The sequence below is a fragment of the Sander lucioperca genome, chromosome 9 (genome assembly GCF_008315115.2).
Source record: "Sander lucioperca isolate FBNREF2018 chromosome 9, SLUC_FBN_1.2, whole genome shotgun sequence".
NCBI lineage: Eukaryota > Metazoa > Chordata > Actinopteri > Perciformes > Percidae > Sander > Sander lucioperca.
In genome coordinates, this window is record NC_050181.1 from 38,395,739 (window position 1) to 38,422,229 (window position 26,491).

Below are 26,491 nucleotides of genomic sequence, written 5' to 3' on the forward strand. Positions count from 1 at the left end.
GGGCGTTGACAAAAATCTCAGAGACAGATATTTTAATACAGGGTCAAAAAAAACCCAAACTATCTGCATGGCTAGATACCAGGTTATGTGAGAAAATGTGTTTTTATGTAATTTAGGAGAACTGGCCCTTTAACTCTTGAGTATAACGGCTCTACATCACTATTCCTCGATAATCAAGAGATATTCCTGTTCATTGTCCACAGTCTGTCCTGATTAGGTTCATCAAAAAACAATCCAAATCAAACATGTTTAACACGACTCACGTCTGAAATAATATGAGAAATAATTCAATTTGAGTTTTTCTTTGTTTATTACAAGAATATTGATTATATTTTTGGTTTGCACTGAAACATGAAAATACAATGTTTGGGTAACCTTCTACACTAATTTGGTTGAACAGGCATCACAACCACTCAGGCCAAACACTTCCTCTCATCCAATCATCCACACATTAACATAATGCAAAGCTCTACATTAAACAGAATTACCAACACTACATCAGCCGACAAAACACACACACACACACACACACACACACACACACAATCAAATTCATTAACGTCTGTGATGACTACATCCACTATCCACACATATGCATACACACACTCACTACTGTTAGGGCATTGCTGTTCGCAGTTATTGTTATTAGATAAAAAAATAAAACAGGATCTGAAAACACCATCTATTTCATATTGGTCATATACACTGTGTACATCACACGACTGACACATTATGGTTGTTAACCAGAACACTTAAAAGCACTTTAAACTGGCTATCAAATGAAGGAGAGAAGATGCATATTGAGAGTGATGTCTTAAATTTCAAATGACGGTCGGTATGATTCATTCATTAAACTCTATAAGCTCTGTCTTGTTAGAGTCCAACATGGGATTTTTCATAACCCTTCAGAAGAGGTAAGTGATTCATGTTTCTTATTATGAGGTTGCAGACAGATTATGAAGAGCCTTACAAAACAGCGGTATTGTAAGAGCCATAATTACCTCTGCCAGGTAACACTGAAATACATCAAAGCATGTTCGCAGTGACAAGTCATTGGTTGCCATGGCATCGACACTTTTGGAAGAATCTCTCTGTTTGCTTTGTCCAAAGTACCCGCCAGACATTACTATCAACGTGATTGATAGAGAACTCCAATACTCAGGTGTTCTTTAGTGTTTCCAACTTGCTGTTCACCTCTGCTGGTAAACTGAATATGTGACATCAGGGGGAAGAATGAAGGAGGGGACAACGGTCTGATTATTATTATTATATTTTTTTTTTTAGTCACTCAGGCTTCATTTCCCTGATGACTAGCTGGCTGTCTAGCAGGAAACACTTCATCATTAAAATAATCTTGTTATGAGGTAAGCGGGAGCACAACGGCCTCTCAAAATCAAATAAAACGAGTCCCACAATGCTTCTTCTCGATACATTAGGACTAAAATGTTACGATATACCCAGAGTAATAGAAACATTTGTTATTCCGCTGCTGTGAGAAGCAAGCCGAGCCCTTCTATTATAAAGTTAATCAATACAGTACATTAGTTATTACTGTGCAACCTGAGGCAACAGGACTACATCCAGTGGTGAATATTCACACAAGTCAGTTCCCAGACTCAAACAGTCCTCACATCTCAGTATGTGTCGATTACCAGTCAATGTCATTCTTGTTATGCCTCAATTGTCCTTAGACAGGTAACCCATGTGTGTGTTGGTGAGGAAGTCACAGGTGGGGATGCTACTGACCGCCTGGTGGATGTTCATGGCTGTGATCTCTCTCGGAGTCCTGCAAAACCCAATGTTACAAGGTTAGGATTTTTTGAGCATGGCTCAACACAGGAAATATGTTTCAGTCTGCCCGGGACATCGCTGGTTGGCATCTGAATATTTATGACCGTTTGTCATTAACTGCTTTGTTGAATATTCAGCTCTGAATCAAAGCATTCTGAGGTCTCTTACATCAGTTCAGTGTCCCGTTGTCTCACATCATGCAAATGGCATAAAGCACACAAAATACTCTGCAGACAAATACAGCCAAATTTACTGACGCATACAATGACAAAAACGTAACACAAAACAAAAACATGCAACTCCTTGCTTTCTGCAGGTGAGGTAAGCTGGACATAAAGAGGGCAGACGTTAGCAGTAGTGAGAGATTTATTTAGAGCACAAAACACACTCTGCTTGTAAATGAATTTAACTTCGAGCAGTCATTTTTTACTGCTGCTAATAATATAAATCATTCCTGAATTGAAAATCATTATTTCTTTTCTTTTTTTTCAGATGTCTTAGGTAAGTGATCTCATTGGGGCATATGCAGCCACTGGATCTTACATTACATGTACATTATCGAATTGAAGTTGCTGTAAATTATATATTCCAATATTGTTCAGAAACAATTACTATGGGACATCTAGCAAGCCCTAGATATAAAGAATGAAGTGAAAAATGGAACATTGAGCAGGCTGCATGTTAGAGACAGAGAAAAAAAAGGATGAAGCTGACCTGTTCTGAGGGGATTTGGCGTAGGCCCCAGCCAGAGCTTCTCTCAGGATGTCACTGGCAAACTGTTCAGTAGCCTGTAGTGCACACGCGCACACGCACGCACACACACACACACACACACACACACACACACACACACAATTAGTCACAAAGAAACCCACTCTTGCATACAGTACAAGGTGAAAGATGCAATACTTCTATACGGTGCACATCTCATACATACTGTACATTCATCATTCTAGTCAAGGGTATGTTGAGGTTATGATGAGCTACTGTAAATGGCCGACTTTTTTCTCTGTCCTGGCCTGTATAGTGACCGACCTTTAGGATCATGGCTTCGACTACTGGAGCGAACACATTCTTCTCCACCTCGACTGGCTGGAAGGTTACCCCGATCTGAGAGAGAATAAGGAATCATATAAAAATGGTGCAGCTTCTTCTAGTTAAAAACAATTAATAAAAGCTAAACAATAACAGGATGCAGGGTCCCCCCCAGAAAAGCTGTTTAGCCCGGTGGTAAGTGTCTTTTTTTGATTTGGGCACGGCTGGGGCCAGTTACAGACTGAATCATTAAAAGGTTAAGCCCAATAGTTTTTGTGATAACAGAATCATGGACGGAATTGCAAAATTGAGAATTTAAAAAAAATCTATAAGACAGATTCCATAGGGCCCTACATTCAGTCAGTGCTAAAATCTAAATCTAACTGGAGATTTGAAAATATGACTATGTCCATGTTTCCAACCGAGCCGTCTCACTGTAACTGTAGTTTCAGAAAAACGTCTTAAAAACACATTAACCCCAGAGAGGTTGCTGACCTGCTGTGCTGTTTCACTGACAAACTGGGCGGACATGCACGGGCCCAGGAAGAAATTGGGCTCAGCATCAGCCTCTTGCTCCTCTTCTTTGACCTTTAGTTTCTGGCAGGGAGGGGTCACAGTGACGATGTCGACTATTTTGTCATCTGCCTCCTCTGGTTCAGTCTTCAGCAGAGCTTGCATCTGCTCCAGCCGAAGCACCAGCTCCTCGCAGCTACTCAGGGTCGTCGGGCACTCTGCGGACCGATTCACACACGTACATTTAACACACCAGTTCACAAGCAGCAGCATCCTAGTCAAGCGACAACAGCAACTGCAGCGGTATTTTCACTCAGCCGCTTGTTGTGTGGCTACGCGTTTCAAGGGAAAATGTTCAAATATATTGGCTCATTTTACTAGTTCAACAATGTGACAGTTGAAAAAGCAAGATATTTGTGCAAGGAGGAGGGACGAGGAGAACACAAACAAAGATTATCATATTGTCTGGCTCAGGCAAGTGTTTGACTCACTGAGCTAAGCAGCCTCATTTCTCACCCTTTACAGACAAAAGACAGAATTAATGAGAACTCTCTGTGAATAAAACAACACGGCTGAACAAAAACACTGAGGCTGCACACTGGCCACCCTCACACACTACTGGACTGCAAACCAATGACTGGACCAACTGGTAACTGCGTGGCACTACACCCACACAGGCAACACTGAAAGGAGAACATTGATCCACTTTGAGCTAAGGAGAAAAAAAGAGTCAACTGTTAAATCGCAATAACAAGGCAAAGTAAAGAACCCCTGTGTAGAAGCTATGCACCAAAAACACGCACAAACTCACCAGGCTCGTTGTCTATCTGCGTGAGGATGTCCTCGATGGACTCGTCGTCATTCTTGCGTTGGGGCTCGAGGTCAGGTGGCGTGTAGCCCCTCTGCCGGCACCACTGCACCACCTCTCTGGTCTTTGGGGGGGTGAGGGCCTGCAGGCGTGGCGAGCGGTCCAACACATCTTGGACAACCCGCTTTACCGCCACCGCTCGCTGAAGCTACACAGAGACATACCAATATCTATTATGTAAAACTATACATTAGGCCTAAAAGCCCTAAAATCCACAACTTCACATAGACACATTTTGTGACTGCTAAGAACTGATGTGCACACACTCTCTCCAGGCCAGTATAGGCTAGCTTGCAGCCTATCCTCCCCTGTCCTTGTCTGATGATGTGCTTTGAGTGCTCTGTCCCCTATGTAAATTAGTGACCTGTAGATATAAATATCCATGTCTGGGCTTGCCTGAGAGCCTTTTATAGTCAGAGAAAGAGGACAGACAGCTAAGACATGGACTGCTCTGCTCTCGATGAACCCATTAGGAAGAGATGAGAGGAGACAACCAGGCAGAGATACACATCTGACCAGATAGATAGGAAGACATGAGGCAAGCAAAAAGCATGCTGAGTCAGGGGGCCCAGCACCGAGCACCAAGACAGATTACACAGGCAACAAAACTGCAAACGATGCAAATAATCACTGACATTACATATGGCCTCGCCCTGGAACCTGGAAAGCAACTGCTAGTAAGTGGTTGCTGTCTCTGAGCCTTTAAATTTTTGTCTATAAAATGTCGGGAAAAAAAAAAAAAAAAAAGAAATCACAAAAAAGCCCAACATGACGATGATTATTCTTCTGTCGATTAATCGATGCAGCTGTAATTTGCAAGATTTTATTAAATATGGTAAGATATTTTTACCATTTCTGCCAACAAACTTTCTTCCTCACAACCACTGTCCTATTAGAAGTTTGACCTCCCTGAGGCTTTATGATCACTCAAAGGCACAGATAATGTACAGCTTTCATTTTGAATTTTCATCATCATGCACACACACAAAACAAAAAAAGTCACCTCTGATGCTCTGCGCTTGCCAATATTCCAGGAATAATACTGTTCTGTTGAAGAGGCACAGAATGGATGGGAGTCTTCAGCTAAACAAACAAACAAAAAACAAACAAACAATTAAACAGCTTGACAAAACCCAGTGAATTAGCTTTCAGTCTGTTTTAATATATGGAGCTGTTTTTAAGCATATCAAATGGAAGACGAGCTCACTTACTCTTATCTGGCACAATTAGAGGGAACTTCTTCACCACGGCGGTCAGCAGCTGCATCATGGTCTCTATGTGCTCAGTGCTGACAAGGGAATCACAGAAGTGTCAGGTGTACTACCAGAAAATATTCATTGCATTGGCTACCGGGAAGAGAAAGTGTTCTTAAAACCTTCCATTACTATGCGGTAGCTATTTGATAGCTTTAATAAACGGAGCTACACTATTATTCACTGTGTTCAGCAAGTTAAAAATGGATATGTTAACACTTGAAACACACAAAATAAATATATATATAAACACAGTTGCACTTCGATGACTCAGTGTCAGTGCATGTGCAGAGAAAAATCTGATTCCTCACTTGCACCTTTCCTCTTAACAGACAATAAATCTTCTATCCTGCTAAGAAAGAGTTGATGTGCTGTAAGTCAAAGTAGCATCGTGACTTGTTCTTGTACTTACTTGATGAGGTCGTGTGCAGAGTTATCGGCCCCTTGCTCCTGCTTGACTGTGGTAGCTGCAGACGCAACGTGAACAGAACTGGAGACAGGAGCAGTCACCGGGGGAGATGAACCAGCTGTGACAGCTGTGCTGGCACCTGGCTCTGTCTTCACTGTGACAGCAAGTGTGAGAGAAAGATTCATTTCAATAATTACACACTATTAGTTTGAGGATGAGGTTTGTTTTTGTTGTATGTATTAAAACATTAATGCATTTCAGAAGAGTAATATCATTTGTTTCAGCTTAAACTTAAGTTTTTGTTATAGAAAAATGTGTTCTCTGTACCAAAACTTAGTATAGTATTGCTACTAGTATCAAAACATAATGACAGAATGGAAGGAAAGGGAGGTAAAAGAGGGAAAGAATGAGAGAAGAGAGGAGAGTGGGTATGGATCCCTCTCACCTTGTGCCAGAGGCAGGGCAAGGGAGGGGGACGCCTGTCTGGCAGGACTTGGGGAGGATCCAACTCCAGCTGCTCCAGGGGTGGTGGAAGAGGAGGAAGGAGTACTGGAGAATGGGCCTTTAGACACTACTATACACAGAACACACACACACACACACACAGGATGGATCAATGGCCCATTAGGTAAATAGGCTTAAAGGGGTGATAGAATGCAAAACCGAGTTTACCTTGTCATAGTTGAATTACGACAGTTCGGTAGGTAATATTTTGACCGCTACATAGATTTCTCGCATAAAAAAGTCTCAGAAGTGAATTTAGTGATGAAATAGCAGAAGAACAACGTATAACATTGCAGTGTCTGAAACATGAGAACTGCTGTCTCGTCTGCACTATATGTGTATGTGCTTCACTCAACCAATCAGCGCGCAGCTCATATAAATATTCATGAGCATACCATATTTGGAAGAAAAGCTCTTTCCACAGGGATGCATTAGGGAGCATAGAACAGCACACAGACCATTTTCAGCCCAACCAATGCTACATACCCCATTAGGAGACCTTAAGGAACAGTGTGAAATACCCTATATAATCATTCTATCACCCCTTTAACAGTTAGATGAGAAATGCGAGGGGAGGAAGATGGTTTACTGCAGAGAGAGAAGCTACAGATGTTTGAGAGTATGTGGCCATTTGCTGTGTCAGGGATACTTACCTTTCCCAACAGGCATGAGTATGGTCTGCACCCCTCCAGACACAGTGCCAACCCCCAGCTGCTTAAGCTGGTTGGCAGGGATGGTTAAGACTGTCTGCTGGGAGCTGGAACCTCCAGAGTGGATCTTCAGCATACCTGGACAAAACACAAAATACATCTCAGATGAAGAGCAATGTGTGGCTGGACCTGTACTATTTTCTTCTTTTTTTTTTTAAGTAACTGAACTTGTACCAAACATTCAAACCAGGTGATGAATGCAGTACTGCACACCTGAGAGAGTAGCACCCGTCTTCCCTCCTCCTGCTGCCATTCCACTGACTAATGAGGCTGCAGTGACCAATGACGTGCCGCTACTTTTGGGCACACCCACCACATTCCCCACACCTGCAGCCTTGGACATGCTGATGACGGGCATGTTGGTAATGCCTTTGGCTACGGTTACTACAGCTCCCGTTGAACCCGCAGCACCCTTTGTCAAGGTGGCAGAGTTGCCAGCACCCTTGACCAAGGTGGCCACAGCCGTCTTCGACAGGCTGCCTCCAGCAGCAGCGCTGGCGCTCTTAGCTGCACTGATTACTGCTGCTTGGTTGGCTGCCACCAGGAGCGAGTGGTGCAGAGAGGCAGACTTCCCGCCATCGGCCGCCTGCACAGAACACGCAGAAACACAGCTGTCAACCAGGAAGTAAAAAGAAATGCTGTCATTTTGCACTCTTCCAATGTGCGTGTCAGTCAAATAAGCCAAAAAGATCCTCATGGAGTCTTGACGGAGTTTTAACTTATTGATATTGTTATGATGACAATCTGTGCTGCTACAGTGTGCATAAAATGTTACCATATAGCAACATATACCAATTACAATGATACATTATAAGTAAATAAACATTTATTTGGGTGATGGAGGGAGTGCTGGGAAATTTACTTCACTGTGGCAGGATTTAAGACAGGGGTCTCAAACTCAATTTACCTGGGGGCCGCTCGAGGCAGAGTGTGGGTCAGGCTGGGCCCCGTCAAGTATTCAACAAAAGTATTCTTTGTTTGCTTTCTTAAATAAATCTTGTTGCCTCAATCAACATTTTTTAAGACCCAGTTCTAACTCTCATCTCCCTGGTATTTTGTATACTCCTCAGCACGTAATGACGTCTGATGTCATATTCCTTGTACACCGCAACTTTCTCTGTGCATATGAGACAGGTCTCCCACTTTCACTGAAATTGCCTGTGCTCATCACCAACCTTTCTCTTCACGGCACGTTTTGAGAGAGACATGACTGGAACTGGGTGATGGCATATATTTTCCGTCACTCTGGAACACGTTTCAACCAAGTGACTAACGTTGATACTTCCCCAGGTACTTCACGGTTGGCTAGCTTGACAACCGTTGACAACAAACGCCGCAGTCACGAGACTAGCTATGGTAGCCCGTAAGTGCTAAACAAATAAAATAAAAGCGTGGCTAGCGCGGCACACCCAACGACTCAGCAAAAAGGTGCGTTTCAGAACAACGCGCGGGCTGCACTGACACTAAACTTTTGTCAAGTAGGGGGGCCACAAAGTATCAGCCCGCGGGCCTCAATTTGCCCCCGGGCCGCAAGTTTGAGACCCCCGATTTAAGAGTTAGTGTTAACTGTCTTTTCTTTGCTCTGGTCACATTTGTTTTCCAGTGCTGTGCAACTCCCAGAGTGAGACGTGCCGATCAGGTCACTGGTTTTATGGAATTCTCAAAGACAAAAGAGTCAATTTCTCTCACGGAGAGTCTTCATAATTCAATTAACAGTCCTGAAAGGGTACGTTTTCCTAAAGAGGAAACGCAGTGATGTATTCCTCTTCTGTGTTTGCGTCAACATCTCTAGAGCAGTGTGTGTGTTTTTCTCAGATATATACTGTGTACATATTTGTTTTTGCTTGTTGGAGCCTCTAAGTCTTTTCGTGTTTTTCCATTTGTCAAGTTAATGAGGCCTGGCCACTCACTCTGAAGCTGTAATCACCCAAACACAGACCACTGCTGATGGAATGCTTAGGGCTTTTCACACACCACCTAAACTCTCTACTCTCTCTGACAAACACAACACTGACTTTGGTCACTCCTGTTTTCTATGTATTCACACAGTGCAGTGGCAAATCACTACAACATTTATCTCTCACTTGTAAAAAATGGATCAACTGGGATTATTTCTTGTTTGTTGCTGTTATAGTTTGAACTGACTTTTAAAAAATGAACAGCTTTCAGGCAGAATAAAACAGAAGCAGATGAGGACTGTAAAACTAGCCTGTTGTTGACTGGCTGCTGCTGCGCTGACAGAGCCGGGAGTGGAACTAGCGGCAGTGATGACTCCGCCTGTCATCCTCAATGTGGTCGTCCCCGGCTTCGACAAATGGCCTGCCGCCGCCGCTGTGACCGTCTTTACAGAGCCGTCAGACAACTTCACCTGTGCACCCTGGGAGCCGCCCACCACCTGTCAATCATAGAAATCACAAAGTTGAATTTAGGATCTGAAAGTAAAAGCAACCACTCACTTACAATCCACAACAGTCTACATAAAACAGACTTAAAGAGGCAGCAGAAAATTAATTAGTGCAGTAAATCAATACAAAACTCAAAGTGAATTTTCTCTCCAGACTTTGAAACACCTGGGGTCTCATTTATAAAACTGTGCGTAGGATCCTTACTATAAGTGTACGTACGCCCAAAAGCCCAAAATGGCGTACGCCAAAAAAAAGTCAGATTTATAAAACCGTGCATACCGTGCACACCTGTAAGCAATGTTCCCTTTATAAATCACAGATTACCTACAAGCGTACATACGTGAATCAGCCTCTTATCCCGCCCTGTACACGCTCATATTTAACCATCAATAGTCAATGCAAAGCACCTCGTGAATGCTGATTAGTATATGAATGACACTGGCAGTTGTTAGACCGAATCCTGATGACTGGCGGAGAAAAAGCAAAAAACTTCTCAGACGTTCAGGAATTGCTAAAAATTTAATTATAATTTCGGCCTGTTCTTGCACAGTGTAGGGGAACCTATAACTACATGTATTAATAATACGTCCAAAACGGGAGGCGTTACGGCACTCGGGGACAGCTTCGATATACCAGACGTACTGTATATAATAAGATTTAACAATATATATCCAAACAAGGCTTAGTGATAAAGTTGAAGATTCTATATAATATTTATAAAAAACACTTGACACACTGACATTTCCCTCTGGAAACAGCCGGTTGCCCCCAGAGTGGCGAGGACTTGTATTTGGACTGGGATGGACTGGATGGCACGGTTCCGGCGCGTTATTGCCCTCTCTATTGGACCCAATTCAGTACAAAGATCCAAGAGCTCAGCTTTAGAGAATCTAAATCGGCATATTAGCCAGTCATCGTCATGGTCCCTGAAGTCTCTTTCTCTCCTGATTCTTCCATTGGCGTATAGTCCTCCTGCAGGATGGCAGCAGTGCCATCATGCAGCATTACGCACGGGGGTCACCGCAGCATTTATATGTTTCAAACAATTCGTGATTGTTGCAAACACAGCATCAACTAGTGGTATCCCCCACCCCAAGATACAATTTGAAGATGAAAGAAAGTGTAATAGGCAAACACACTTTTCTTCATGCAGGTTTTGTCACAAACAGTATTAAAGTTTGGACCGATAACTAGGACATTAAGGGTAACGATTGCGCGAGAGCTTAACGGCTGTATTTTCGGACTTTGACATTTGATGATATATGCACAGTTTTATAGACAGATATTTAGTTATTTACACTGTGTTCTGTCGTTATCTAATGGTAGGGTATTTGATGCTATCCTGTATTCCATGCAGTCGGGCCATCTCCTGAGACAGCGCCGATTAAACATTAATAAAATAAACATAATAAACATTTTTATTTAAGATTTGAGTTGGATTTTACAAGGTGTTTATGGAACAATTATCACTGAGTACAAGCGCAAATAACACTGCTGGATTTAATCTTCATGGTAACGTGGATGATATGGAGTGAATAAATGTGCGTGAGGCATCAATACTTGAAAATATTACAAGTAATCGTTATTCCCATTTACTTTCTGCAGTCTGACTTCAGTTCACCACCTCACCATCTGTGTCGCCAATTCCAAATGTCTCCAAAATGTGCGTACGCATGGCTCAGAGTTTGCGTGGAGGACCGCACATTCTCCCGTCAAGTTTGTTTTTTAGAAATCACAACTTTTGCGTGGGAAGTGGCATAAAGTGGTATCATTTTATAAACGTGGCGTACGCACAAAACGGGGCCGAAAACGTGCGTACGCCACGTTTATAAAATGATACCCCTGCACAGTTCAACCTTTTACCTAAAATGGTTAAATATAAGTTGCAGGTCAATATCCTACAGTAAGTCATACACAGGGTATGTGGAAGTTTTAAGACAATCCTCTGAAAGGCCATAGACTACCTCAAAACAAACAGTAATAATACAATTTGAATTTGACTCAAATCATAATGCTTCTTCCTTAAAATATGAAATAGACAGTGCTTGTAGCTCCTAACTGTATAAACGGTGGGCTGTTAGTGCTTGTGAAGCATCCAAGGGGCACAAACATAACAGTAATAATTACAGCAGCTTCCATTAGGATCAGACATTGTAGAGGACCAGTCCTGCCCTAAGTCTTGTTACATATACTGACCTGAGCCAGGATGGCTGCCTTCTGTCCAGCTGTCACCCGGATGGCCTGCTGGCTAACAGTTGCTGGAGATGATGCTGCATGACCTGCCGAACTTGAACCTCCCTGCTTCCCTGAACCCTGTGCTGGCTGGCCAACCAGAAACGTGCCCTGTGGATGAGCAGGGTAGAAATCCAACAACATATTGCTTTGACTATATTCAAAGTCAATACAATTGTCATGGTCTAAATTCAGCAAAGTATACCACACAGAATTAACAAATAGGAAAAAAAACAGGATGCAGTCCACTTTTTAAACCACTCTTAAAGCTAAGATTACCATGTAACCCATATTATGCTGTGAAGTACATTAGGGTACACGTTCATAATGTGGCGGGTATGACGATTCCTAGCATGTAAAATGCATCTTTTCCATCAACTGCTTCAGCTTTTATATATACTTACAGGTTACAAAACATTCACTTCACCTCCTTTGAAATCAATGCATCACCCTTTTAGCTCTTAACTGGTGTGTGTGTGTGTGTGTGTGTGTGTGTGTGTGTGTGTGTGTGTGTGTGTGCTCTTAAGCCGTGTAAAGAGATATACACAATATATTTAAGAACATCTGTAGATATTACACTTAGAAAACACTCCTAACATTGAAGATTGATCACTATTAGGAAACACAGCCAGATTCCTTACTTTCAATGTAGGTGGAAACCTCTGCAGACAACTTTATCATATGCTGTTGGCCAAATGCACAGACAGCACTGTTCTAAAGCTGATGGCAGGATCAATGCTGCTATAATGAATGTGTCTAATTAAGAACACACTGGACTCAAATCTCTCTACTGTGGTAATGAATATTAAATGTATAACGTGCAATGCACTTTCAGTTTCCTACAGACTTTGATGAAGCACGTCTAAACTCTGCTGAAAACATGCCAGCAAATAAATACTAATGCTCTTAAAAGAGAATCCACACAAACATATCAAAGCGAAGATTTTTGTATGGGAGTATGTATGACTTTAGGTTTGTATTATAGCGTAAATGCATTTTTACCCACCTGTGGGGTCTGTTTAAGGATATAGGACGTGTAGGAGAGGTTGGAAGGCAGACTGCTGGAAGAGGAGGAGGAGGAGGTCTGAGGGCCCCCAGCGCCTGTCGATGAGCTGCTCTGGGACTGCTGACCTACATTACAGACAGCCACATACACATCAGTCTCCAATCTGATAAACAATCCTGTTCTTCTTTATCCCAAATGACAGCTCATCTTCTTTTCATTAATGTGTGTAATTTCAAATACGTAAAAGCATATTGTACTTAGACAAATGATTCTGAAGCAGAGCTATACAGAGTAATGTTGGTTTACTGCTGTGAAATTTGTATTTTAGATTAAATATGGGATGCTGCTTAATCTCTTTGATCTCATTGCAAATTGACAGGAAGTGTGCTGTGTGAAGGATTCTAGCTCACAGTACACATTAAACAAACAGCAGAAAGAAATAGATGACTATGACTGACTCACTGTCCAGAAGGTAGTGTAGCAGCCAAAATGTGTAACTGCCACCAGCATGCCTCAAATTGTAGAGTTACTTCAGAAGTGGGTTTCTTATTTTTGCCAAACTTTACGATGAGCCGAGAGCAGTAACATTTTTAATACAGCTGTCTGCAACTTGAGGCATGGAGGAAAAGTCAGGGCATACTGTAAGTCATTTGGTTGGGCCACTAACCCCGTATACTGAGTCACCTACAGTTTCAGCTAGTCACAAACAACCAAACCAAAGCAACCAATTCAAACGTCCATGTAAGAGACACACAAGGAGGACAATATATGCCATTACATGCCTGCTAAGTAGTAATGTGCTATGCGGCTTTCTGCACACACTTGGACATTAAATTATCATATAGGCCCAAATTGAAGACAGTATTTGTTTTTGTTGATATTGTGTCAGTGTGTCTGCTAGAGTGCATGAGCCCTGAAAGCGTCCAGGAAGTTTAACTTAACTCCAAGGAGTAATCTGCTGGCTCATGTTCACAGTGTCATGTTAGAAAGTGGCAAGTCCAACAAGACATTATTAAGACTGCTAACAGAAACTCTTTCTCTGGGCTTAAAACCCACAACTTCCAAGAGCTTGACAGGAGTATTTCAAGTATGTGACTAAAAAACAGTATGAAGAAGGTAGGAGGGCATGGCTAAATAACAATAAGAAACCGGCATGGAGGATGTAGCATGTCTTACTTGCACTGGAGGCTCGGAGGATAGCTCCCTGTGGGATGAGAAGCAGCTTGCCCTTCCCCGAGGGGTTCTTACTGTTGGTGGTCAGGTAGAGCTTAGTACCTGGAGGCAAATTGGCCAGATTGGCCAGGTTGTTGGCTGGCAGCTGAAGAGTAGCCATTACTAAGGACATAAGCAGAAGGAAACAAATTGATTATTTACCCACCTTTGAAATTGCATTGCAAACATATAACAATATGATTACATTTCCCTCGGCTAAACCTGAATAAGTGTATGCACATCCCATTAAATTTTTAGTGGAATTCTAAATTGTTATTATAATATATAATAACTGTACAATTACTTGTGCTGTCTTAGTGTCACATGAACCTGTGCACATGCATATGTGTGTGTGTGTGTGTGTGTGTGTGTGTGTGTGTGTGTGTGTGTGTGTGTGTGGGCTTGTTTAACTATATATTTGTGGGGTCCAAAAACCGGGAGTCCAGTATACTTGTGGGGTCCTGACAGCTTTGTGGGGCCAAAATGCTGGACCCCACAAGTTTAAAGGGCTGTTTGAGGGTTAAGACTTGGTTTTAGGATTAGGGTTAGAATTAGGTTATGGTTAGGGTGAGGGTAAGGGTTAAGGTTAGGCATTTAGTTGTGATGGTTAAGGTTAGGGTAAGGGGCTAGGGAATGCATTATGTCAATGGCGGGTCCCCACAAAGATAGTGCCACAAACCTGTGTGTGTGTGTGTGTGTGTGTGTGTGTGTGTGTGTGTGTGTGTGTGTGTGTGTGCGTGTGTGTGTGTGTGTGTGTGTGTGTGTGTGTGCGTGTGTGTGTGTGTGTGAGAGAGAGAGTGTGCGAGTGTGAACTCTAACCTCCACTCTTGCCACTTGAACCACCAGCCGCCTTGGCAGCAGCCTGCTGACCAGGGATGCCAGTGGCTCCACTGACGATGGCTTTGGCGACTCCCTGAGCCAAAACCTGCTTCCCCCCCATCACCTTGGAGACAGATGGGTTGCCCTTGGCGACCAGAATCTGTCCACTGCTGATAGCTACCTGTTTGACTGCAGACTGAAGCGTTGAGCTCATAGGGATGCCTAACATCTACAAACAAGAGAAGTGCCAAATAAAGTTTTTGAATGAGTGTAGCTTTTTGTAACACATGTAAATGACTAATGTGCTTCTGTGCAAGGTTGTGTGGGTGTATGCGAGAGAGACTGACCTTGCTAGTTGTGGCCCCTGTGGCCCCTCCTGCCTGTTTCTGAGCCGACATGGAGATCATGTGACCGCCCTTCACTGCGACAAACTGGTGTGCTGCTGTAGCGGCAGGTTGCTGCTGGCTGGTTACTGTGGAAACCATCTGCTGCTGCTGTGTTGAAACTTCCCCTGGCTCCTGCTTGATAATAACCTGCACACGAGGTAAGTGCACATGGAGAGAAGGATTGTAACAGGTAGGCAACTCTGCCTTGAAACCACAACAGGTTGTAGATATTGTAGCATCATTGGTGTATATTTTACTCTCTGATGAAAAAAACAACAACATAATTTAGTGATCAATGATACATTTTGACCCTCCAACAGGCTACAGATTGCAGCGCAGTGAGGAGAGATTTGTTGCCTAAAACAGATTTTTGAAAAACAGCATTATCATTTATTCATCAACATGTTTTTATATTCCCCACCTGCCCTGGCCTTTACCACAGCAGGTGCCAGCAGCCTACAACAGAGACAACTGTAGAATCTGAGCCAATGAGAGAACCACTGTGGTAAAACAGAAATTGTAAGTGAAACTGTATTTCATTCTCTGTGGATGGTGATGGGATGATGAGCATGTGGGAGTAGGAGGATTTTACAGCAGGGTATTGACACTGAGTGAAACAGAACCATGCAATTCTCTCTGCAAAGCTCCCTGCACCCCCTCCTATTTTTAGAGTGATGTCCCATTTAAATAGCTTGCCAAGGCACTTGTATTTGCTGAAGATAGCACCCAGGCCTGCTATTAATACCAACCTGCTTTGTTAAAGACAGGGATACTACAGGGATAGACATTCCACATGGGTGGGAACAGATCAGTGTAAAAAAGATGTTTAGGCTCATAACAATTCACATTAAAAGGTTTACACCATTCAGATTCTACCAACTCACCTTCACCCCTGAGGAGAGGAAAGTGCCAGTGTGAACTTTGGGGGCTGGAGAGCGTGCACCTTGAGCAACAGACTGTTTGGCTGTGGGACTTCCTGTGAAGAAGTTTACACAGAAGCACACACAATAAGTCATGGATGAGATGACCAGTGATGGGAATAACGGCATTATAAATAACAGCGTTACTGACGGTGTTACTTTTTTCAGTAACGAGTAATCTAATTGATTACTCTTCCCATCTTAATAACGCTGTTATCGTTGCTGCCAAAAAAATGCGGCGCGTTACTATAATTAAAGCTGTTTTTTTCATCAGACCAACGAGATCTCTGAGCCGAGAGGCAAAGACTTTTTTTTACCGTTCTTCCTTGGTTAGTGGGCAGCGCACAAGACAAGCGCATAAATGCTGACGATTGGCTGAGGTTAAGAAAAATTGTCATGGTAAGCCAATCAGAGGTAGAGTTGGGAGTTGTTTAAAAGCACGCATAGTCAGACACACAACGAACAACACAAGCGAGTCAGTCAACGAGAGAGAGACAGGTATGGCGAGCCCAAATAATCCAAAAGTAGCATTCTCTAAATGTAAGTATAGCCATTACTTTTCCCTCTAAGAAATGAAAGGAACAAATGTAATTGTGAAATGCACATTATGCCCAAAACAACGTGTTATTTGTATCGATCCACTATATAAACACAATATCTACATACATGGCATTTGACTGGAGGCTAGTCTCACTTTGTCCCACAGCAACATTAAAATAGTTTAGATTTGTGTACATTGTTTCTGTTAATAATGTATTGTATTAAGTGTCCATTTCCTTATAATATTCAGATTTATCATAAATAATTGAACATGCACATGTATTTTAAGTTCCGTTAAAGAGGGGTGGAGGTGGGGTCACATTTGAGCATTTAAAAATGTACTTGAAAGTAATGCAATAGTTACTTTCTGAAGTAACTAGTTACTTTTATAATTTGTAACTTTTTGGAAGAAGTACCTACTAGTAACTACTTACTTTTTAAAAGTAACTTGCCCAACACTGGAGAGGACTGTGCTGGTTCACTACAGTTCGTGCCATTCTTTCCACAGACATCAAGGCCACTGTGGTGCCAGGAGACAGTTCCCTGTCAGAGTTACTCAGCGTGGGTGTTGAAGCCGAGCACTGCTAAAGTTTGGTCCCTTACCTTCTGCATTGAAATTTGTTTTATGCCTGGATTGGTGAATCAGCCACAACACCCACATAACCCAGCTTGATAAAACATCACTTACTGGCATTGCAGCCCTGCTGCCAGATCTGGTTGAAGTTGCCTTTGTGGAGAAGAGTGGAGAAGAGTGGGAGTGGCTGAGTGGGCGAGAGAGAGTGAGCAATCTAGGGGAAAGAGCTCTTAAGTGCAATATGAACTGACGCTGCTGATGCGAGGAAGTGAATGCAATAGCCTTGGTGATGTAAGATGACTCTGCTCCATGATGGAGTGATGCATAGATAAAGTGCACAATTGCTTCATCTGACAGTGCACTCATCTTTGCAGATAATTGCACACCTTGTTCATGGGGAAATACACACACAAACACATACAAAACTTGATGTGAGGGTGGGGTCTCAACTTCCTAATCTGGCCATGAACCAGCAGCTCAGTCACCATGGTAACCTCTCATCCAGCAACCATCCTGCTGGCTCACCACACGTCATACTTTGCAGAGTGCGAAACGGGAACAAAAGAGACACAGGAACAAAAAGAGACATGGAAAAAAAAAACGAAGAGAGTACAAAGAGCTGGATAAGAAAGGACAAGGTGAAGGGCAGTGAGGATGAGCAAGGAGAAAGTACCAAAATAAAGAAAGATAAATAGAGAAAGAGTAAGGGAGAGTCTAGAGGGTATTGTTCCATCTTTTGTTCTGCTACAGAGCACATTCCTCACAGTGATTTTTCTGTTCTATGTGGGCGGCTCAGACAACATTTCTCGATTTTGCTGCAGGTCCGCTTCCGATTTCAAGCAGCACTTTGACACTGAGTAGGAGATGTGTACCTGTGGAGGCGGCGGATGAGGAAGCCATGCCGATCACCTGGCCGGGCTTGTCAACAATGATGTAAGGGTTGTTGAGCACCGATGAAGAGCTCGGTTTGCTGTGGACAGGGGTGGAGGTAGTGGGAGTGCGAGGCAGTGGGGAGTGGCTTGGGGTGGAAATGGGAGACCCTGTGGGGGAGAAAGTACAGAGGCTATAAGATAAATATGACAGGGAACACAGTGTGCAAAATACGTGAGACAGAACAATGGTGTGAATATTGGAACCCTGACAAAGTTGCAAATCAAGAGAGTTAGGTGTTTGCTGTCAGCGTTTCCTTGTGTTTTTCATATTTTTACCTGCATAAAATCTAAAATTTGAATAAATTATAAATTGAATTTAAAGGTAGGCTGTTATGTGGCATGCAAAGCTATTAAAAAAATCTTTAGAAAGACTTGAAATGGCCACTGGATGGAGACATTTACCTGAAACTATTTTACAGCTCATGGTGATTGGTTGGAACGATTTCCCGGGAGACTCAGCCGGGCTGGGTGGCTGTCCTTGTGGGACAATCTTACAGCTTGCTGTGATAGGCTGGAAGGCAGAGTTGCCATGGGAACCCAGAGTGATCCTGTCGCCGACTTTGGGTCGGGTTGGGGTGCGTTCACCAGCGGTGAGGCCGGAGCTATGGCCACCTGCAGACTTCCCCATTTCTGTTTTAATGAAACCTAGATGGTAATGGGAGAGTGTGTTTCATTCATCATCAGTATTACTCCCTTTCAAATACATCTGAAGTTAGGATACTCATTCTGTGACTGAGTTTGAGATGTGCTGGCGGCTCTCTCTCTCTCCCTGTCATTTTTTGATTTGGGTTGAAAGTCTATTTACAACCATAAAAAGCAAGCAGGCTACGGCCAATCCACATAGAAAGCATTTTTAGAAGCGTTTTTGGAGGTCTCACTGAACAGATGCACTTCCATTTTATTAAATGTATTAATCCACACTGCGTCTCAGAAACCCACTGCGTTTCTTCACGCTTCAAGTCTTTTGAGCGTCTTCTCTTCTTAAACGTAATCTGCAAAGACAGCTGTTTAAATCACACAAATATCCCGCTCTATTTGAACGTATTAAATCGTATTTACACTGATTGATCATGGCTCCCAGTCTGTCTGTGAGTGCATGTCTGTGAGTGTGTGCCTGTTTCACGGCAGGCAGATTCCCCTCACTAGTTTTGGTGCGCGCGGAAAAACAATGAATTAATGAATAGATACAAACACCATACTATAAAACTATTTTGGTTCCGTAAATTTCTGTTACAGCCTGATGAAGGCAGGTTAGCCAGTTGCTGTCCACTCTGACAGACAAACGGGCTGAGACATTTACGGAAGACAGAGTCAGCGGTGATTGGATGAAAGAACGCTTTAAAAAAAGAGCAACAACAACAAAAAAGCAGCAACATTTTAATGCTGTCTGACAGCAACCCGATACACACCAACAGGCAGGTGTCTGGAGTCAAGGAATTTTCTTGTAAACAACCAAGTCATGTTTGGTTTCTCACCAAATTGAATTCTGTGTATCCTTGAGGCCTCACAAACATGTTTAATAATGCAATAACTACATTCCTCATAAAACATTTTCTGATCTTTTAAATATTCCAAATCCTACATTGTTTACATCCAAGTTTACTAGCCAGCAGTTGTCTTTTGCACTGCCTTTTTGCCGCAGTGATGTTTATTTATGTGTTACAACAACGCAGCATTAACAACACAAACAAAACAGGGGCCCACTTGTCAAAACATTGCACCACAGTGTTTCTAGGGGTCAAAAAGTCCAAAGGCGGCCTTTAATTACTACAGTATTATTATAATTTTTCATGATCAATGTTTTGTGTGTGTGTGTACCTTTGTCTACACTGGGATCATGCGAGATGGGAGAACTGGAGTGTCCATAACTCTGGGCCAGGGAGGGGGCCAACGTGGGGCTGGCTGCTCTGTGAGTCACCTTGGAGGAAGAGGGCTGAGGGATGTAGTCCTCCCCAAGAGAGTTCCTATAGAGCTCCACATCAACCACCTGGAAATAATATAGCTCACTATCAGAGTAAAGCTCTGAGGGAAAAGAAAGTCACTGCAGGTAAACATAATGAACATTCATCACTTACAGTTTCTGCCCCGAGGGTCTGAAGCCCAGTGTATGTTCTGTCCAGCTGTAGGAAAAGAACAGATAGCTCAAAATAAAGATTTTTATGGAGTTTAGGTTATATAGTGGAGGCGGTGAAGTGGATTATTGAGTTATAGGCATTACTCATAGTTGTCAAGTCCAATACATGATATAGGACTTGCTCATATGCTTACTTATAATAATGACTTTGAGGTTTTATGGTCTAGTTGTAATACACAGTATGCCAGCAGTGTAGCTACCATACCAAAGTCTTTTGTCACACATTACATATCACATGTGATCCTACTAAGTTCAGTTCTATCTTTTCTGAATCCTATATTGTTTAAATGTATGGTAATGTATCCACACCACTTACCTAGGTCAAAGTAGGGAACTTTAAGGGACAATAAATGATTATCTGTATCTAATTTGTAATGTACCAGTGGCAGTACAGAAGTCATCACAAACACAAAAGACATCATAGACACACCGTGTCGTCTATAAGAGGCTCACTTAAAACTGCATCTGGAAAAATGCTGTGCATCAATCAGAAGAGGAAAACAAGCCGACATGGCGCGGTCCATGATGTGGTCTGACCTTTAGCTGGTGGATGATGTCAATACGTTTGTTGCGAGGGTCTTTGAAGTGGATCTGGATCCTCACGGGAAACTCACCCCAACCGCGACGTGTTAAATGAAAGGGAGGCTCACTGAGAACATACACATTCAAAAAGCCTTATGTGAAGCCATCAAACTACAAATCTGGAGGAAAGAAAAGCTATAGAGGATGCAGCATAAAAAAAAAACAGCAAAGCTCACACCTCGGTTTCTGACTCAGACTGAGTTAATAATCTCTTAAAATCAATGACCTGAAGGTCTCTCATCTTCTCTCCCTTTGAAGCTTGAGGTTTTCATCCCCACACAACAGAAACTGATCTGACTGCCTGCATTTACAAGGGCATGTGTATGTGCGTGCATATAATTTGTCTATTTAAAAATACCCTAAGGGTGATGCTTTTTTTTCCATCTACATTCAGGTGGCATCAAGACAGCACTGGGCCTATGTGGGGTTTACTGGGAATGAAGACTTGAGTCAGTCAGAGGGAGCTTATGAGCAGCTGCTACGGCAACGTGAGTGCCTTGTCAGCTGAAACAGCCAGGAGACTACAGCTCAGGATAAGGACTGACTGATGAAAGAGATCATTCATTCAGAAGCCATGGGCAAACTTAGATCCTTTGCCACTTTTAAAAGGATAAAAACTAAAGTGACACATTTTAACCACAGAACTCAAGGCCAAAGGTTTCTGCCTGGGTTGCACCAATTTTGTGCAAGTTCTCTTCTAAGTTAGGGTGTAAAGTCTCACTGGAGGCTTAGTAACTACTACTTCCTTTGCAACTAAATCAGCTACTAAAATTGGCTGCACCACGACTACTTGGGGCAAGTCATAACTAAGGCAAGTGGCCAATCAACGTTCATAGAGTTCCATCGTTGTGGTTACCGTGCACATTAGTTTTCTGGCTGGCATGAGCCACTTGCAATTAATGAAAACATGATGCAGTGTGGCAGAAAAACAGCTGTTTTAGCAGTAGTGAGTATAATGATGTGACATTTTATGATTTAAATATTACCCTTATGTGCAACTATTTAGTTGTTACTTAGAGTTACGTTGTATCTCAGTGGTGCGACCGCTTTTATTTTAGTAATGCATGAATAACAACTTAGTAATAATTTACGTTATAACTAGCCTAAGTTTGAACTTACACAACAGGCTGCTTTCAGCTATGATTGTTGGGACCTTAGTCTCGCTTACTGGATGCACAGCGTGGGTATAAAGCCTGACATCAGGCATTCTCCTTCCCTTCCCCTATCTATTTTGCAAGGGCACCGTCGCTGCATTCACGGCTTAGCAGAGCCCAAGACGATTGTGATTGGTTTAAAGAAATACAAACAACCCAGAGCGTTTTTCCCCCTATACCAGAATGTTTACTTGTGCAGCCAGACCATACTCCAGTGCTGACACAGCGCTGTGGAGATGAGAGACCAAGCTGGGGAGCTGCATCATCCAATATCCACCAGGGGGCGCTGTTTATTTAAAGGATTTTATAACTACTGAGTCTAAGTTACACAATGTGAACATCGATCAGCAAACTGTCTGCACTTAGAGGCTGATCTGGAAGTTATTTTCATTAAACATCAGCTGATGATGAAGACAGTCCCTTACTTAATCCAGTTGTTATTCAAAATTGTTTTCTTACTCCCTACAGTTTGGCAAGTGGTGCGTCGAAAGAGGTAACCATCTAAAACAGCACCCAAGTGCTAATTTGTATAACAAGAGAGGAGCCTCGCCTATAATCAGAAAATGTGTGCATGACTGAAGAATGCTTACACACACTTTGTCTGTCCCGAATATGCAGAAAAACAGAAACACACACAAACCTGACTTCCACTAGGTCATTGGGTTTGTAGCTTGGATGCAAGAAGAACCAGACTTTCTTTACAAAGTGGTCGATGCTGGGTTCCCGCCTAGAGCCCCTGACGTACACCATCCACTTATGGGTAGACTGGTCATTTTCTTCCCGCTTATCTGGGGGAATGTACCTGAGGGTGAGAGACAAAGAGAAAAAAAACCCAGAGGGAATACAGAATTAGAACCAGTAAACCTAAGGGATAATGTAAGTTAAGAGGTAAGAACAGAAGATTTAAGGGGAAGACCGGCTGCATGGGTCACAAGCAAATGTTCAATTTAAAACAGCTTTACAAAGAACCTGTCAGGGAATGAAATAGGGAAATAGTTGACAGTGTAGGTTATCTTACACTCATCTAATCTAATTCATCTTTTATTAACTACCTATGACTTCAGGTTCCAGCCTTCTTATTTTGTATAACTACGCACTGTAGCACATTAGAAATGACTATCCCATTAAGCCATTTAAGAGACATTTAATGTGCATGAGATACAAGCTGTAAATCAGGCTTCCTAGAATTAACATGTTCTTTAAAGTAAAAGGGTGTTTTTGCAACTCAAGACTGGGCTTGTAACAAAACCGAATTCTGGCTCAGCTCTTCAGTCATGCAAAAACAAGACATACAACAGAGAGGCTTTAAAAACACAGTGGGAGACTTTTAAGGGAGACACATGCCTGTTTTAAAGGGACATAGCTTTAATCAAAACAACAACCCATCTAGTGCACAGTACCATTTGCATTAAACCTTTCACATATAAACACATTTATCTGTGAGTTTTTCCTTGTAGTTCCTTGCAGTAGTTAGCTACATCCAACAAAATCTACCACCATTCGGAGTTTAAATTATTTTCTGTGCCATGTCTGTAATTTTAATGATTTTTGATGATTCAAAACATTTAGCCGTGATGTTGAAATAAATGTGGCTGTGTAGACTCAGACACAGGATGTGAGTTGCATCTCCTATTTACAACAATACCTTTCGGGAAACTACCTGCCCAAAACTGAAGTCAATGTGTGGCTTATAACTCATTAATAGGTTTCACATATTGTCAAACTTTTCATATCTCTTCTAAAAAGCTAAGACAAAACAATCTGGCTACTCTGTACATTAAGTGATATTAGTATCTATGACTAACAATTACATAGCAGTTCATATGAAAAGAAGCAAAAATTGAAGGAGAAGAAGGAAAATAGATGAAATAGAAATGTGATGTTTTCTTCGGTCATATAAACAGACTCATTACTTCCTGAGAGGCTCCTAACCTCTAAATTGAAAAGACCTGCAATATAACATACTAAGTCAGAAACATGACTATGGGAGTAAAACTTTGGCCTAGTTTGGTAACGTACCTGGACACGTTCCCTACTACGATTGTCTTTTTTGCATAGAGTCTAGAGGCTTCATTTCCAGTAGTGTGGTAGGTCACCCTCTGCTCTGCTGCTAAGGACAATGGCACGCCAAATGTGTCCTATGACAAATAGTGGAGAACATTACAGCCATTACTGCTTGAAAGATAAAAAAAGAGATGCAAGATTATTGCTGTTACCACTTTGCATTGATCAAATAACTAATAGCCCTGTCATCTTTGTCAGTTGAACTCACCTTGCCTGTATTGCGCCCTGGTCTGCGCTCCTGCCTGCTGCTGTCCTCTCTCCATGCTCCCTCCCCATCCCTCTCAGCTCCCTCTCCTTGTTGTGAGAGGGATTCGGACTCTGAGTGGGCCAAAGAAAGAGTCTCAGAGCCCTGGTTGAGAGGGGAAGAGGACCGGGATGGGGACTCCAGAAACCGGCGGATGGCTGGATGGTTCAGCACGGCAGGGTCACTCTTAGAAGAATGCTAGGACACAGAGGAAATGGTGGTTGCTGCTATTGTACTATACCACTGCCTTAGAGCAGCTGACAGCTGTCGGAGTATGAATATATGGGAATTTACCTCTGGGTGCTTTGTTATTCCAGCGTTGGCATAGTAATTGGCCACTATGCATGCCCTTAGCTTGTCCATCATCCTCCTGGCTTCATTGAGTCGCTGCAAAATAATGGAAAAACACTTAACCAGAATGCCCTGCTTTGGAAACACACAAAACAATCATGGAAGTTACTTTCTGTATCAACCCAGTTTTTCCTGTATTACTGATATTGAACAAGAAAAATATAGACTAATGAAATTAAGAAAAAAAAATTTCTAGTATCATCCAATTACCTGACTTATCACATCTATTTCATGCTCTTTGTTCTTCATCTCCAAAGAAAATTGCTCTCTGATGATGGCTTCAATCTTTTGTACTGCTGCTTCTCGGGCTGACAAGACAGGAGGAATACATTTAAACACCCGGGATTACCCAAGTAACGTTCCAGTTACATGTTAGCTATCACAACATGTAAAGCAGTTGTAATGTCACTGTCTCAGAGTTCAAATCATAAACTTACCATTATGTTCAGCCGCTTTGTTTCTCTTACTATTTTGGATCAGTGAAATGTCATCATAGTCTGGATCATTGCCTTCTATTTTCCTTTTAATTCCTGACATGGCTGCCTGCAAAGAAGAACATATTACAGAAGAAGCATATCAAAACAGCTAACGTTAGCATGGCCAGTTGTGATGGTAGCATGGAATTAGCCTGCTAGCAGAGAAGCTAATGCCCACAGATAACTTTAGCACTGACAAGCTAGCTAGTAATGCTCATATAGGCTCATAGCAGACCGTCCACACCTACCACTGATTCAAACTGCTGGCCCATTATTTGATAAAACCAAAGCCTTCAATGAAGCTTATTTTAAACAAAAAAATATAGATATTAAACGTTACGCCACCAGACTGTATCTTACGAACATTGTGTTAAAATCTGTGCCTGTCGTTCGTGTAGCCCGGCAGCACAGTAACGTTAGCCAACAGCTACCCTTGTTTGCTAATTTAGCTAACGTTAGCACACATTTGTAGAGACCGATTCAATCCATTTAAAATGCAAACTTACTGAAATGCCCTGTGCGGTGGAGCAACGTTTCTTTGTAAGGCGTGTGTTTTAATTCAGTGAGAGCATATCCTTTGCGTTATGCTACATTCATTTTACACACTTGTGTTAAGAAATTGCTAAATCTCGAGGTGGACAAGTAAGCTAAAGTAGTGGATGGTTAGCCTCGCACTTCACCAAAACAGCCACAAGGGACCTCTATTCTACAAAACAGATGATGCTACTCAGGGACATTCTGAATAATATGCATTATGATCTTTCTGTAGTTTTGTTCACTGGAGAAAGGATGTGTGATAATTACATTATCAAAAACATAACGTTTTTACAAGCATTTGGTGTTAACTGTTGGGGAAGGTCATTGATTAACAAGACGCTATAATTACTTCTCTATCATCAGTTTTTTAAATGATAGATTCAATGAAAATCATGAGCGCCATCACGTGAGTATGGCAGAATTATGACAACAAACAGCCATTGATTTTTTTTAGGAAAGCAAAGCACATATATGCTTTTTATAAATATGCCAGGATAATAGCTATGGCTATTATGGACCTATAATTATTCCTGAAGAAGACATACTTTATTAATCCCCCAAAGGGAAATTACATTTTAAACCTTGTTGTTACACGCATTACACACAGGCCTGAAATACACACACATGCCCAGGAACTATGCACTAATTTCAGAGAGATGTCAGAGTGAGGGGGCTGCCCATGGACAAGCGCCCCGAGCAGTTAGGGGTTCGGTCCATTGCTCAAGGGCGCATTGGTAGTGCCCAGGGCAGGCGGTGAACTGGCACCTCTACAGCTACCAGTCCACACTCCATACTTGGTCCGCACGGCGACTTGAACCGGTGACCCTTCGGTTCCCAAGC

The 26,491-nt window shown here is 42.3% G+C and overlaps 1 protein-coding gene across 6 annotated transcripts; it reads right to left on the reverse strand.

Moving 5' to 3' along the window:
* Nucleotides 1-291: 291 nt before the first annotated feature.
* On the reverse strand, nucleotides 292-25,822 carry yeats2 (YEATS domain containing 2). Of its 6 annotated transcripts, none has more exons than XM_031281187.2 (30): nucleotides 25,621-25,822; nucleotides 25,076-25,181; nucleotides 24,849-24,946; nucleotides 24,582-24,674; nucleotides 24,252-24,485; nucleotides 23,999-24,117; nucleotides 22,620-22,781; nucleotides 20,781-20,892; nucleotides 20,185-20,229; nucleotides 19,928-20,096; nucleotides 18,512-18,754; nucleotides 18,050-18,217; nucleotides 16,028-16,119; nucleotides 15,105-15,290; nucleotides 14,758-14,986; nucleotides 13,903-14,061; nucleotides 12,727-12,851; nucleotides 11,685-11,831; nucleotides 9,293-9,478; nucleotides 7,297-7,669; nucleotides 7,027-7,161; nucleotides 6,315-6,443; nucleotides 5,873-6,023; nucleotides 5,419-5,495; nucleotides 5,211-5,290; nucleotides 4,151-4,355; nucleotides 3,322-3,557; nucleotides 2,827-2,901; nucleotides 2,506-2,579; nucleotides 292-1,786 (listed from the first exon to the last, which is right to left on the reverse strand). In XM_031281187.2, exons 2-30 carry the CDS (start codon nucleotides 25,173-25,175, stop codon nucleotides 1,678-1,680), a joined length of 4,311 nt encoding a protein of 1,436 aa, XP_031137047.1. In that variant the 5' UTR covers nucleotides 25,176-25,181; nucleotides 25,621-25,822; the 3' UTR covers nucleotides 292-1,677. The 6 variants fall into 6 exon arrangements, with proteins under 6 accessions (XP_031137047.1, XP_031137048.1, XP_035861161.1 ...); XM_031281188.2 differs by lacking the exon at nucleotides 25,621-25,822 and adding an exon at nucleotides 25,479-25,557; XM_036005268.1 differs by lacking the exon at nucleotides 25,621-25,822 and adding an exon at nucleotides 25,363-25,522 and having other exon boundaries at nucleotides 6,315-6,440.
* Nucleotides 25,823-26,491: the final 669 nt, after the last annotated feature.

Excerpts from the sequence above, each read along its gene's own strand:
- yeats2 (XM_036005267.1), bottom strand. The coding sequence starts at position 25,386 with ATGGGCCAGCAGTTTGAATCAGTG. Across the intron at positions 25,182-25,362 it reads GCCAGCAGTTTGAATCAGTG|GCAGCCATGTCAGGAATTAA; the intron begins GTAGGTGTGGAC and ends TCTTCTTTGCAG. Across the intron at positions 9,479-11,684 it reads AGGCAGCCATCCTGGCTCAG|GTGGTGGGCGGCTCCCAGGG; the intron begins GTCAGTATATGT and ends TATGATTGACAG.